The sequence below is a fragment of the Castanea sativa genome, chromosome 2, assembly GCF_040712315.1.
Source record: "Castanea sativa cultivar Marrone di Chiusa Pesio chromosome 2, ASM4071231v1".
Taxonomy (NCBI): domain Eukaryota; kingdom Viridiplantae; phylum Streptophyta; class Magnoliopsida; order Fagales; family Fagaceae; genus Castanea; species Castanea sativa.
This window is the reverse complement of record NC_134014.1, coordinates 22,023,455-22,038,141: the sequence shown is the minus strand read 5'-3', so window position 1 is coordinate 22,038,141 and position 14,687 is coordinate 22,023,455. Positions and strand designations below refer to the sequence as shown.

The 14,687-nt window shown below is 36.4% G+C and overlaps 1 protein-coding gene across 1 annotated transcript; it reads left to right on the top strand.

Annotated features, from left to right (window-relative positions):
* Positions 1 to 6,020: 6,020 nt before the first annotated feature.
* Positions 6,021 to 12,471, top strand: LOC142623386 (uncharacterized). The gene is made up of 8 exons (XM_075796791.1): positions 6,021 to 6,263; positions 6,956 to 7,386; positions 7,486 to 7,558; positions 7,651 to 7,731; positions 7,889 to 7,952; positions 8,434 to 8,521; positions 8,630 to 8,714; positions 12,052 to 12,471. Exons 1-8 carry the CDS (start codon positions 6,168 to 6,170, stop codon positions 12,088 to 12,090), a joined length of 957 nt encoding a protein of 318 aa, XP_075652906.1. The 5' UTR covers positions 6,021 to 6,167; the 3' UTR covers positions 12,091 to 12,471.
* The last annotated feature ends 2,216 nt before the right edge of the window (positions 12,472 to 14,687 follow it).

The following is a 14,687-nucleotide window of genomic DNA, read 5'->3' as shown; positions in this document are numbered from 1 at the left end:
CTCGTTCTTATAGTGAACAGTTATTCTTTGGTTGAAGTGGCTCACATGCTTTACAGGGTCCGTTCTGCCATTATACGTGGTGAATGTTGGCTGATTAAACCGCCGAGGAAGTTTTCCTCTCTCAATTCTTCGAGTAAAAGGTGACTTGGAAATTGGATTGAAAGCCCTACTAATGGCATCGTTGCCCAGGCCTTTGTGAGACGGGCTTTTCCCCTTCCGCTTGTCATAGTGCTCCTCATCACACGAAAAAGACTCACTGACAGGAGTTCTTGACCTGAGCCGGTAGTTGTTGTCACTATCACCATCAGAAGAATGGTCAAAACTTGAAGGAGTTCCTCTACGTCGCTCGCAATGTAACCTCCTTCGCAAATGATCAATCTTTAGTTGCATGCTTCTAGTAGCTTCTTCATGGGAGATGTGACTCCCACTCCGAGATTGGCTCCTACTGGTTTGTGTGAAGTGCACACTAACCTCTCGATCCCTTCTTCGCTCAAGATTTAGGAAATGATCTTGACGTTGGGACCCAACAGACTCTTCTCTGTTTGGCCCTAAGCCCACCGTGATTGAACGTTAATCTCACTAAAGCTCAAGTAATTTCCCACAGACAGCGCCAATTGTAAGGACACAATTTGGTTCCTAAGCCCAAAAGGTAAAAGAATCTAGCCCCAAAGAGCCCAATACAATGAATTTGTAGAGGATAGGTTAGAAAATTAGATTCTAATGAGTTGGATAACAATTATAGTGGGTCCATATGACAAAAAAACAAAAATAAACTGGTTTTATCCAAAGAAAATTGCTCTCGGCACAATCCGAGGAGATTACAAGTCCAGTTCTTGTTGCTACAGTGTTTTTCTATCAATTCTCAGATACCCCTCTACAATGGGATTTTCCTTCTTTATATTGCCCTTCTTTTGCTCCATCTCAGCCATCCACGTGTTGATTAGATGGCTAGCCCTTATCCTTATCCCATCAGCACCTTCTTGAAACTTTTAGGGATAGCTGTAAGGTTGAATATCACTATTCAGGTATCACCTCCATCTTAATGCAGCCAGAGAGTTAGCTACAGTGCATTCAATGCGGTGACAGTAGCTTTCTCTTAGATATTTCTTACTTTCCCGTTGCCTTATCCCTTCTTGATGATTAGCCTTGCCAGTAGAATTGCTCATAACGCTGCTCTTGATGGTAGGCCCACCCTTCTGACCTCTGCTCTAATAAGCCGAGGTGTCATTGGTCATCGGACCTTCTTCCTAAACCCTTATGACTAGACCCCTTTTTTCATTCACTAACGTGGACTTCCGTGATGACATTTACCTGTTTTCGAACTACTAGGAGTCCTCAAACAGGGCCCACGGCCCAATATACACTATTGGGCCTATCATCCCTACAATAATAATAATAATAATAACAATAAAATATACCAAAATTTTCAAGTTTTGGTATGAAACTTCAAAATAAGTACTTTAACCAAAATTTTCATTAGGATTAAGAAGCCACAATCAATTTTTTTTTTCTTTTTAGAAAAATATGAAGTACACTTCATATAACTAACGAATTCATTATCTTAAAAAAAAAAAACATTTTCGTTAGATGACCTTTTTTTTGGTTAAAAGGCTTTGACTTGAATTAAATAAGAGAATTATTGAGGCATAGCCTCTCAAAATACATGCCAATAGATTCATAATACAAAAGCATAGACATGTCCATTGGGGGATCATCATAAATTCCAAAGGCTTGATCATGTACAACTCCCTTCTTAGCCAAAAAGTTTTCACACTAGTTCGCCTCCCTAAAGTAGTGTCTGATCTTGACTCTAGGCATCTACTCCATGAGGTACCTGCAATCCGAGATAAGCACTGAGTAAGCAGTGTTAATACTAGCCTTCCCTACCACCCAATCAGCACAACTTTAACATCAAGCTCAATCTCGATCTCTTAGAGCCCATAACTCCGCATCCACACTTGAAGATATATACCTATAGCTCGAGATAAGCCTTTATCCTAGCCACCATCATGGTTTCGGATTAGTCCTCCTCCCATAGCCTTCCCTGGGTTTCCAACGGAAGATCCATCGATATTCAGCTTATACCAATTCAACTAACAAGCTCTCATCACATAGGGTGCCGTTTAAGTTGGTCCATAAATATTTTGCAAAAGGGAAGTCTCTCATGACATGCATTATTGACTCACTACCAAGTCCACAGCACTCATATACCCCATTCTTGACAATGCCCCTTGCGACCAATAACTCTTTGACTGGAAGGCTTTGAAGATTACACTTCCATATGAAGCACTGAATTTTTGGCAACGTATCCACACTCCATATCCACTTCCTCCAAAATTGAAACATATTAGTTATGTTGTCACGTTTGAAATTTGAGCCTCTTTGTATTGGAATTCGAGTCAAATCTCATATCCTAAACGCAGCCACATAACTAATATATTTTAGGCGAAAATACATTTTTGGTCCCTACATTTTAAGCCAATTCTCATTTTGGTCCCTAAATTGATTTTGCTAGTAATGTAGTCCCTAAAAAAAGAAAATTGATTTTATTTTAGTCCCTGCTATCAATCCACTAAAAGAAAAGTCCTACATGGCAGACGGTATCCATAGGTGGCATGTTAGATGGTGACGTGGCTAATAAAATAATAAGAAAAAAAAATTATTTGGCATTTTTCAAATGACACGTCAGCTTTTCAATTTTTTTAAATAGGCCATGTCAGAAATTTAAAAAATGAATAAATTAAAAAATCTAAATAAATTAAAAAATCACAAGAAATTAAAAAAAAATTGAATTTCTAAATTTTTAAATTTTAATTAAATTAATTTTTTTAATCATAAATCAAAAATTATTTTCATTTAAACAATTTTTTTTTTCATTAGACCATTTTGAACCGTGATCTGGGTTTAGAGAGAGAGAGGGAGAAAATGAGATGAGGACGGTAGTGGTTGGAGCAAATCCAGAGGAAGGAGGCCAGCGATGGTTTATGGCAAATTGAGGGGAAGAAGGCCAGCAGTGGTTTGGTGCAGATTAGGGGGAAGGAACCTCCGAACCCCTCTTTGACTTCGGCTTCTCAATTACTCCCTCTTCGGCTTCTCCGTGTGCTAGGTAAGCAACCATGAATGGCAAAACCTCTCTCTACCTCACCCTCTCTTTCCCTCTCTCAGACCCGATCCCAGCCATGACCAAAACCCTTACCTCCATCCACTACCATTCACCAATGACGCCACCCCAAGCAGTGGCTCTCAAACCCATATGATTGGGTTGACGAGGACGATGGTGGGTTTTGAGTGATGAGGAGGCTTTGATAGACGGTTGTTTGGGTGATTTGGGTTATGGATCTTGGACAATGATGCCATCAGCTCCACCGCAATACTGCCACCATGAGAAATATTGTATTAGGATAATATTTTTTGGTTGAATGTATAATTGATTTTTGTGGAAGAATTTATGTACAAATTTTGGAATATTTTGGATTTCTATTCTTTTGTTCTTGTGATTGAATATTTTGGGTTTGTTGTTCTTGTGTGTTCATGATCAAGATGAATTTGGAATAGGAATTTGATCATTTGAATGTGAAATTTCTGAGTTTATGGGTTTGCTAGAGATTGGGTTGGTTATTGTGTTTATGGGTTTATTTATGATATGATTTGTTTTGTTGGATTTATTTCTTGTTTTACCGGTATTGATGGAGATTGTATTTGGTTGTTGGAGATTGGTTTGGTTGTTGGGTTTGTTTCTTGGATTTGGGAAGAACATGAAGCATGAAGTTCATGATCTAGGAAAGAAGAAGAACAATGTTCTTTCAAAAAAATAATGAAAAGCAAAAAAAAAAAAAAGATTTAAGGTTTTTTTAAAAAGTTATTTCATTATTTGTTTTTTAATTTTCTCAGGTAGCTTTTTATATCTATTAAAATGCTGACGTGGATGCTAACATGGTATTTTTATTATTATTTTATTAGTCACATCAACATCTAACATGCCACTTATGCACTCCGTCTGCCACTTCCTCTTTTCTTTTAGCGGCTTAACAACAGGGACCAAAATAGAATTGATTTTCTTTTTTTGAGGAATTACATTAGTAACAAAATCAATTTAGGGACCAAAATGGGAATCGGCCCAAAATATGGGGACAAAAAGTGTATTTTCACCTATATTTTAATTTTGGCAAATGCTAACATTTTAAAAATATTAAAATACCACTTTTATGAAAAATATAAGAACCCGTTAAAAAAGCCAATTACTTTTTTCTTAAATTTTTTTAAAAAATTATTCTCTAAAATAAATAAATAATAGTCAAAAATACACTTTTGGTCCCTACATTTTGGGTCAATTCCCATTTTGGTCCCAAAATTTATTTTGTTACTAATGTCATCCCTAAAAAAAGAAAATCGTTTCTAAAATGGTCCTTGCCGTCAGTCAACCAACGGAAAAATCCTACGTGTCTAACGGAATGCACTGTTTGCTGACATAGCGCTGACGTGGCCATTAAAATATTATTAAAAAGATTATTTGGCATTTTATAAATGCCACGTCAGCATTTTAATTTTTTTTTAAAAGCCATGTCAGAAAAAAATTTTAAAAAAAAAAACCCATAAAAAAAAGAAAATTAAAAAAAAATAAATTAAATTTTTTTTTAAAAAAGCCTTAAATCTAATTTATACATATCTCAACACCAAGACCCTGCAACCTGGAGACAAGAACATTCAAGGCGAAAAGCCGCCTCATCATCTCGCAGCCATACACGGCAAGTTGCCGACTAAGGAGATCTTCATCGATATCCTACGAATTTGTGTTGCCTAAACCCATGATTGGAATCTCTTCTCCTTGCTCTTGTTCTTGTTCTACAACTATGCCTCCGCTACTGTGATTGTGATTGCTGTTGTTGTTGTTGTTGGTCGAATCGGCGTCTTCCTTGGCGATTCAAAGCTTCTTGTTCTTGTTGAAAGCCGAAGCACCCTCTCCTTTCCTCTCTCAGGCCCGATCCCAACAATGACCAAAACCCTAGGCAGTGGCTCTCAAACCCATATGATTGGGTTGACGAGGGAGATGGTGGGTTTCGAGTGATTTGGGTTGTGGATCTTGGACGATGATGCCGTCAGTGTTCTTGTGTTGATCTTGGTCGATGATGTGGATCTTGGATCTTGGAGCAAATGGTGTTCTTGTGTTGTTCTTGTGTGTTCATGATTAAGATGAATTTGGAATAGGAATTTGATAATTTGAATGTGAAATTTATGAGTTTATGGGTTTGCTGGAGATTGATTGGTTTGTTGGATTTATTTCTTGTTTTCCTAGCATTGATGGAGATTGGATTTGGCTGCTAGAGATTAGATTTAGTTGCTGGGTTTGTTTTTGGGATTTGGAAAGAACATGAAGAACAAATTGCCATGTTCTTACCAAAAAAATAAAAATTAAAATTAAAGGCTTAAATTAAATTAGATTTAAGGTTTTTTTTAAAAATTTAATTTATTTTTAAAAAACTTTATGACATGGCTTTTTTAAAAAAACTAAAATGCTGACATGACATTAAAAAATGCCAAATAATTTTTTTTAATAATATTTTAATGGTCATGTCAGTATCATGTCAGCAAACAGTAAATTCCATTAAACATGTAGGATATTTCCGTTGGTTAACTGATGGCAATGACCATTTTAGAAAAAATTTTCTTTTTTTGGGATGATATTAGTGATAAAATTAATTTTGAGACCAAAATAAAAATTGACCTAAAATGTAAGAATTAAAAGTGTATTTTTGCCTAAATAATATGTTTGCAAAATTAGACTAACCCATAAAAGGAAAAGCAAAATCGTACGTCATAGGATGCGAATCTGAACCAAAATTCGATCATAGGATGTGAATTGACCACTTCACCTAACCTTCAATTCCTTATATTCCTCCGTTGATCGCTTGCTGCCATTATTTCTCTCTCTCTCTCTCACACAAACACACACACGCCACCGACTCTATTTTTTTTTTTCACTTTCTCGTAATTATTTCCTTTCTCACAAAACAAAAGCAAAACACAAAAGGCTGATTTACATTTACGTTAAAAACAAAAACACGAACACAAATCACAAATGTGAGAGAGAGAGACAGAAACAAAAAAAAGCTTAATAGCAATAGAGAGGTTAGGTTCGCCAACGTTATTATCATAAAAAAATCAGGAGGATGCACACGTTGAAAGACAAAGTGAGTGAGAGCCTGTCTCGTTTCTTTGCTGATTCCCCCAACTCATCGTCCTCCTCCCCTCCTCCTTCACCTCAGGTATTTCTCTTTTCCTTTTTAAAAGAAAGTTAAACACTTGAGCTTGATTGTCATCATTGGTCTTGGAAAAGCTTAGATCTTGTTGTTTTGGACAATTCTAACATTCCTTTTGTTTAATTTCAATGTGGGTAAATTTGCAATTGCATGTTTGGGATCATATGTGGGTAAAAGAAAATTTTGAATCTTTTTTATCAGCTATTTTTAAAAAATATAGCCTTTTGTTTTTGTTGTTCACATACCCCTAAAAAAAAAACCCAGATGGGTAATTTTTATTATTGAATTTGTTCCTATACACTAGGAAGAAATGAGGGTTATATGATCTTCATGTTATATGATTGTGGTTTTTAAGGTGGTGGGGTAGTTAGCCTTGTAATTGCATTCCAACACTGTTGATTTTTTTTTGTTAAGAGTTTTAATAGATGTTCTTATAGGCTTTGGATCGGTTGCTGATAACCAAAACCAAAATTTGCATTCAACTAAGCCCTTTAGATCTATGTGGACTAGTCAAGTTGATTTTGATTTTGATTTTTCTTTTTCATTTGTTTGGAAACTATACATGAAGATGGCATCTTCTACCCTTTTTACTGTTTTTGAATATTCCAAGCAAAAGAGGCTGCATTTTTCTCATTTTCTATTTGAATTGTGAATGTGTGTTTTACTTTCATGGTGACGTAAAGTTTTTAAATGTGTAGGCCAGGTCGTATTCTAAAGGGGCGAAATCTGTTTCTTCGTATTTTTCCTACATTATCCCTTCTGTCGGCTTTAATGGATCGAGATTGAACAATCATCAGCGTGATCTCATACCAAGTCATTCAGACACTGATGGATATAGAAATGTGAACTTAGAAGCTGAAGATAAATTCTTAAATGACTACGTAGAATGTAGTCCAGTATTTGAGAAGAAGGCAACTGTAAATAATCAAGAAGATAATGAAGACCCGGCTTCTGGAAGGAGCACTAGTGGGTCTGAAATGTTTGAAGATGCAACCTACCAACACAGTCCACGGAAGCATCTACCCTATCTCATGGATGAGTCTGTTTTTATATCTGCGGACTTGTATGAATTTTTGCTGTCATCCCTTCCTAATATTGTAAAAGGGTGTCAATGGGTGTTGTTGTACAGGTAAGCTTTGCTGAAAAGCTTATATAATCTACACTAAAAGCAGTTGTTACTCTTTTATTTGGGTCTTGATTTAATATTGCTTCTTGAAATGAAGGGCAGTACGTTGAAACATGGTATATCACTGCGTACACTTATTCGCAAGAGTGCTGAACTTTCTGGCCCTTGTTTGCTGGTATGTTGGTGTCTATGGTCTAAGGATACCTCTTAAGTGGTAATAACAGAAGTTAATGTGAGTTAATGTAAATCTTGTTATTTATCTTCTAGATTGTTGGTGATCGGCAAGGTGCTGTGTTTGGTGGGCTGCTAGAATGTCCCTTAAAGCCTACAGCAAAGAGGAAATATCAAGTAAGCTAACACGGTTTCAAGTTTATTGATATTTAATCTTATTTATTTGTCTTCTTGATGAAGCGACTATCTCTTTTGCTGCTTCACATCTGTTTCTATATTTTTCCCTTTGAATATTTGGAGTATGATTTAGCATTTCTTTCTTTCTTGGTGATAGGGGACAAACCAGACATTCGTATTTACAACCATATATGGTGCACCGAGACTATTTAGACCAACTGGTAAGGACCTTGAGTGAATCATGTGTGTAATGCTTTCTCTTTTTAAGATGTAGCAATCAAGTCCAAAGGTTGATATGTCTTCTAACTCCAAAAAAAAAAAAAAAAAGAGTACATAGTGCAATTGGCATTTAAGTAGGTTGCAGTGCTAACTTTTGGACTGCTTGTATGGTACCTTTATGTTTGATAATCAAAATGTGGACTACTCATATCCCAACTGGGACCTTTATTTGAATTTGGCGTTGTTGTCAATCTTCAACTGCTACAATAAGAGGGTTATTCCTTTAGCAGGTGCCCATATCAAAATTCATTGCTCTCGTGAAGTCATTGGGAGTCATCAGCATTGGATAAGAATAATTAAAGTCTTAATATGAAATCTATTACATCTTCAAGCTAAACAAAATTAAAATTTAAAATGCATGAGAAACCTTCAATGGGCGTTTATTATGCCTAATCTTATATGGTGTTAAATTTCTATATGTAGGAAGCAATCGGTATTACTACTTGTGTTTGAATGACATACTAGCGCTTGGTGGTGGTGGTAACTTTGCTTTGTGCTTGGATGGAGATCTGTAAGATTCTTATTTTGATGATCTGTTTTGAATCTCACATGACATGAAAAATAGATTTAGAAATATTTTAGGATTTTTTCTCATGGTCGTGAACTCTTTTTTGAAAAGGTTAAATGGAACCAGCGGACCTTGCGAAACATTTGGGAATTTATGCTTGGCTCATAACCAAGAATTTGAGTTAAGAAATGTTGAGGTAATGTCAGCTTTTTGACCACTTCATCTTGTCCACTTGTAACATTTTGTGGCTGGATCACATTGTTGCTTTTGCTTCCATGTTCGTGCGTAACTCTTTTTTCTGGCTTGCTTTTATTCATCTGTTGATAGTGCTGTGATCTTTTAAGTATTATTATTGATCTTAAGAAAGAATGAAGGATTGGCTGCTGCTACCACCACCACCTTAACCCACTTCATGCTCACTAATATTTCTCTCTCACCAATTGGTGTCAGTACAAGAATAGCTCTAATACTTTTTCTTTATCATATCATACAGTTTTGGACTCCATTCCACTACCAGCCACTACATTATACGTGCTTAGACTCCATTCTAGCTGCTTGTAGTGGCTGGTGTGCATTAACTAGGAACCTGAATTTGTGATCCATGATATCAGTAGCATTATGGTGATAGTGATAGTGAACCACAAACTATAAGTTTAAATAACGGTGATACCATAAATTATTTGTTAAAATATTGAGACTGTACTGTGAGAGATCAATTAAAGTTGCGTTTGTTTCGATGGAAAAATATTTTCCACATTTGCAGGTGTTTGGGGTGACTGAAATTGTTGGTCAACCGGAACATAAAATAAAAGCACTTTTGGCCGAAAATGTTTTACACTTAAATTTGTGGTCCTTTCATTTTCCGCCTCACCCAAAACTCATCACCCGAACCTCCACCCCCCACTGGCACCCAACCACCACCCCCCACTAACGTCCCCGGTCTCCAATTGCCAACCACTGCTGCTGGCTGCCAGCCGCCGCAACCACCAGTCACTGATCGCGATTTTTTTTCCTATCTAAAATAAAAGCACTGCAGCTTTAGGCAAGATTCTAACTATTGACAACCTTCAGAAGAGGCATTTTGTTGTCCTTGAGTGGTGTTTTATGTGCAAAAGGTGTGGGGAGTCTGTAAATCATCTCCTCCTTCACTGTCCTATAGCCTTTGAGATGTGGAGTATGATGTTTAGCTTGTTTGGTGTTTGTTGGGTGATGCCTCAGAGGGTAGTGGATTTGTTGGATTGTTGGACATGCAACTTCAGGCGTCATCGTATTGTAGTTATTTGGAGGTTTGTGCCGCACTGTTTGATGTGGTGTATTTGGCGGGAACGGAATTCTAGAAGCTTTGAGGGTCGTGAACAGTCCATGATTGAGCTTAAGTCTTTCTTCTTTTTTACTCTTCTCGAATGGTGTCTTGTTTTACCATCTTTTTCATGTATTTCCCTTCCTGTGTTGTTAGATCATTGTAATTTGGTTTCTTGATGTTTTGCCTTTTTGTACATTTTCTATGTACTGGGCTGTGTGTTTTTATAAAATTTCTTTATTACTTATCAAAAAAAATAAGTGCTTGGGAGATGAGAAAACGTAGGAAAGTAGTAGAAAATATGTTTTAGCTAGCGTTTTCAAGAACGCAACCAAACACCTAAAAATATTTTACATTAGGAAAATATTTTTTGTCTAACCAAACACAACCTAAGATGAAACTTGGAGTACAAGTTCATCAGTAAAAATTTGCCAAAATGCCATTTTTGGTCAACTCCAGCAAGATGGATTTACTTATCCAATGGTCATTTTTAAGCAATGTAGACAAAATGAAAAGCCCCCAAGTAACATCAATTTCCTTGAGTATCCAACCCACTTATATTGCCATCTTGTCACTAGCCAAACCTTGGCCTTCGCCTTCAATCAGATTTAAAATCCCAGACTAGACCGGCCAGTCCAATCAGGTTAATCAGGAACTGGCCCTAACAAAAAAAAAAAGGGAGGTTGGTTTAGGAAATCGTGACCTGGTCTGGCCACTAGAGCAGGTTGATTCATTTTATTTTATTTTTTGAACTTTCTCACCCAAAATGATGCTGTTTCTCGTTTCCTCACAAAACATCATTTGCTTTGCTAAAGTAAACTATGTCATTTCATCCCTCTTCAACCAATATACCCTTTCCCCCTCCGTTCTCTCTCAAGCTGGCTCCCTCCCTCTCTGCTGTCAATTTCTCTTCATTTCTTATAGGTATTCAACATCTCTCTCTCTCTCTCTCTCTCTCTCTCTCTCTCACACACACACACACACACACATTATGTGTATATATGGGTTTTGCTAATTTTTACTTTCTTTTTTCCTTGATTTCAATATGGATTTTGTAAAAAAAATTTGGATGATATTGGGCTGTGGTGATGATATTAGTTTACTTTTTTTCTTAATATAGATATGGCCGAATGAGTTTTGCTTTTTTATTTTTTATTTTTTATTTTATTTGTTGACTTTTAAATGATACTGGATTTTGGTTTGATGATGTGGGATTTGCTTTTGTGCCTAATTTAGATATGCCGGAATGTGTGATATGATATTCGTATGATTGATGATGATGTTGATGAATGATGACACTATTTGAAATTATATATTTTTGCGAGAAAACAGTGTATAACTAGGAATTCATTTGGTTGTTTATGCAATTAGACTTTGTACTTGAAGGATTGATAAACTCAACATCTATTAATGCTTGTTTAAGCTTTATTATTTATTATTTGCCTTATGCTTGTTTACACTTTATTACTTTCTATTAGTCTTATAAAAGTTGTGAAGATATATTTGAAAGATATTACTTATCAAAAAAAAAGAAGATATATTTGAAAGATACCCAATTTCTTTACATGTGTTTTTTAGTCTATATGTATATATATTGTAAAAATTTAATCTATTTATTTATATTTTAATTAAATTTTAAATTCATTATAACATTATTACGGTTTGACCTCCTTATTTTCCGGTTTTTTAAATGGTTTGGTCTTTGAAACCTTCTTTGTAAAAACTAGAATAGCCACAACAACCTTACGCAGAGGAGGGAGTGATGGCTATTGTTTGTGACGACAGTGGTAAACCCAGAAACCTAATCTTCTGAAATCTGGGAGGCACCACTAAAGCAGTTGGTGCTGGCCATGGACAAGCTGGCCGATGTGCAATCCCCATTGTGACCAGGCAATCTGTGGTTGAAAGACCATCTTTTTCAGATTGGAATTTTCGCTCTTCTAGAGCTGGCTCATGTCTTGTTTTCCACCATTGATTAGGACTTACATGTCATGTCTTTAGCCATGGGATTAGAACTGGAACTTTCCAAGTAGTTTGGAATTGGAGAGGATCCAAACCATACTTAACCAAAGCATGTGGAATTTCTTTGATGAAAGATATGGAGAAGCTATGTCCATGTTTGCCCTTTTGATTATTTTCTTCCATTTTATAAGCAGTCTTGTTTGCAGCTGCATATTTCAACTTTAATCCTCATCATAGTTTGTTTCTAATATAAGCTTTGTCTGTTGTGCAGCTATGGGGTTTTAAGCATGCTTCGCATTACCTTACCTAGCACAATGCACTCAGATGCTTTGCTCATTTGTCATTCAAGATCTGTTGTAATCCTATTCTTTATTCATTTAATTTAAAGTTACCTCCGTTTGTAATACCGAAGAGCTCTTATTATTTATATATATATATATATATAGGAGATGATGTATTTATCCATAAGATGGATTAATAGATTTTTAGTTAGAAAATGCTTTTGTAGCCATGGTATTCTGAGCAGCCACTGTTGCATTTCAGTGGCTAGATGGTTGGTAGCGAATGCCATACAACACTGCAGATTTTCTTTCTAGTGTGGCTGTGACCCAAGCCGCAAGAATACAATACTGCAAATAATTAATAATTCCCCCAAATTTCATCAGACCAATATTCAGTCTGATCCTCTGAATCTCATGGGTTGGATCATGGATGCAATGTCTACAACTATAATATTACTGGGGTTTTCTGCGCGAAAGCACTTGACAACTGTAGGCATTGATCTCAGCCATGGTGACATTGGTTGGAGGTACTTGCCAGAGAAGCTCGCCTATTCAGTATTCACTGAGAGAGAGAGAGAGAGAGAGCCAAAATGAAACAGGAAAAAGGAGGAATGAATAAAAAACAACGGAAAAAAAAAAGAGCGAATACTAATATAACTTGTGAGAATTAAATGCTGATTCAAGATGCGTTTGTTTTGCCTTCAAATGATTTCAGGAAATCATTTTACACCGGCCCTTGTGTTTGGTAGCAACAGAAAATTGGGTCAAATGGAATTCATTTTTCGCGTTGACCGTAAAATACCCTGCCTCACCTGTAAAATCATTTCAGGTTTTATTTTACCTTCAAATAATTTTCACCCAGGAAAATAGAAGAGAGAGAGAGAGAGAGAGAGAGAGAGAGAAATAGCAAGGAGATCGCACCAGAAGCACCGATCTCGTCGCACCCAGAACCGATCTCATCAAACCCAGTCACCCCCAATCACGCGATCTCGCCTCCGCCTGAGATCGCGGGACCGTGCCTTCGCCTGAGATCGTGCGATCTCGCCGTCGCCTGAAAATCGCGCGGTCTCGCCTCTCTCTTCCTTCTTCTCTCAACTTGACCGGATTTGATGAATTTTTTTTTTTTTTTTTGGTTTTGTTTCTTTTTATGTAACAATGTGAGCAACAAGTAAAAAATGTATTTTTTTTGGTATTTTCAAGAACACAACCAAACACTAAAAAAAAATTTTCAAAGTATTTTTTAAAATACCACCAAACACCTAAAAATATTTTCTTTTCCGAAAAATATTTTCACCTGAAAGTATTTTACACTTAGAAAACATTTTACATCCAACCAAACACAGCCTCAATAAATTTTTTGGGGGAAAAAAACTGATTATATATAATATAATATATACTACATTATTTAATTATATATATATATATATGCGTGTCAGTTGGTTCGGTCTTTATTGAAATCTCAAAACATTCGGTAAAAAAAAACCGTACCACCCGACATTAAAAACCCGAGACCTCTACCAAGTACTGACTGCCATCTCGTTCTTCAATTTCCAGCTCGGTCCAAATCGGTTTTTGAACACCCCTACCCTGATCCTCTGTAGCCCCATCGATCAATTCAACTCCGGCTTAGAGCATCCACAGCAGTGGAGTTAAAAATTTAGTAATTTAGCTCTACCAAAAGTTACTTTATCTATTTTACCTACATACATGTTGCAGCAGTGGATCTATTTTAGCTTTCAACACAATAAAATAATATAAACATCACAATAAAATAATATATCTACCACAATAAAATAATACATCTCACTACAATAAAAACACCACAATAAAAAGGTAATGTGAACACAAAATAAAAAATTAATTTTTTTTTAGCTCTCATGAATAGTGCACATCTATCTATAGATGTGCACTGTAGCAATGAGCTAAAAAAATATAGATTTAGCTCTACTGTTGCATGCTTCTTTTTGGTGTTTTGGTGGAGTTAAAATAGCTATATAGCTATTTAGCTCCACTGCTGCAAGTGCTCTTAGTCCATCAATCTGAATCAGTTTTTGAACAACCCTAATCTGGGAGAGGAATGGATTGGCATTTTGAAGATGGCATAGAGCAATTTCAACCTTTCCTTAGCACGAGTGACTTCACTATATCGCTCTTTGCATGCCTTGGGATGGCAAGGTGCTTTACAATTTTCTTATTACAGTGATGACAACAATTGGGTTTGGGTGCATCCACGTGGCTTCGACAATTGGTGGTGGTGGTGGTGGTGGTGGAGTTATGGCTTCGACAATTGGTGGTGGTGGTGGTGGTGGTGGAGTTATTGATGGTGGGGCTGAGCCTACATTTGGGTCTAGGTCTGGGTTGCTTTGCTCATATCATATGTGACAGACTGATAGTTTTGTTGGGTGTCGGGGGAGCGTAGGGAAAACAAAAACCAGAGGAGTTGGAATTGTGTTTATTGACTTTTCAAATGAAGACCCTATTTTGGGAGTTGGGAGTTCAAAAGAGTCTCTTCTCGTCACTAACGAAATTGAATACATATATTTACATACGTTTAAACACCAAAGACTCTGCTCAACTTTGAAATGCCCACCCACATTGTTAATAATGACTATTATAAACTGCACAC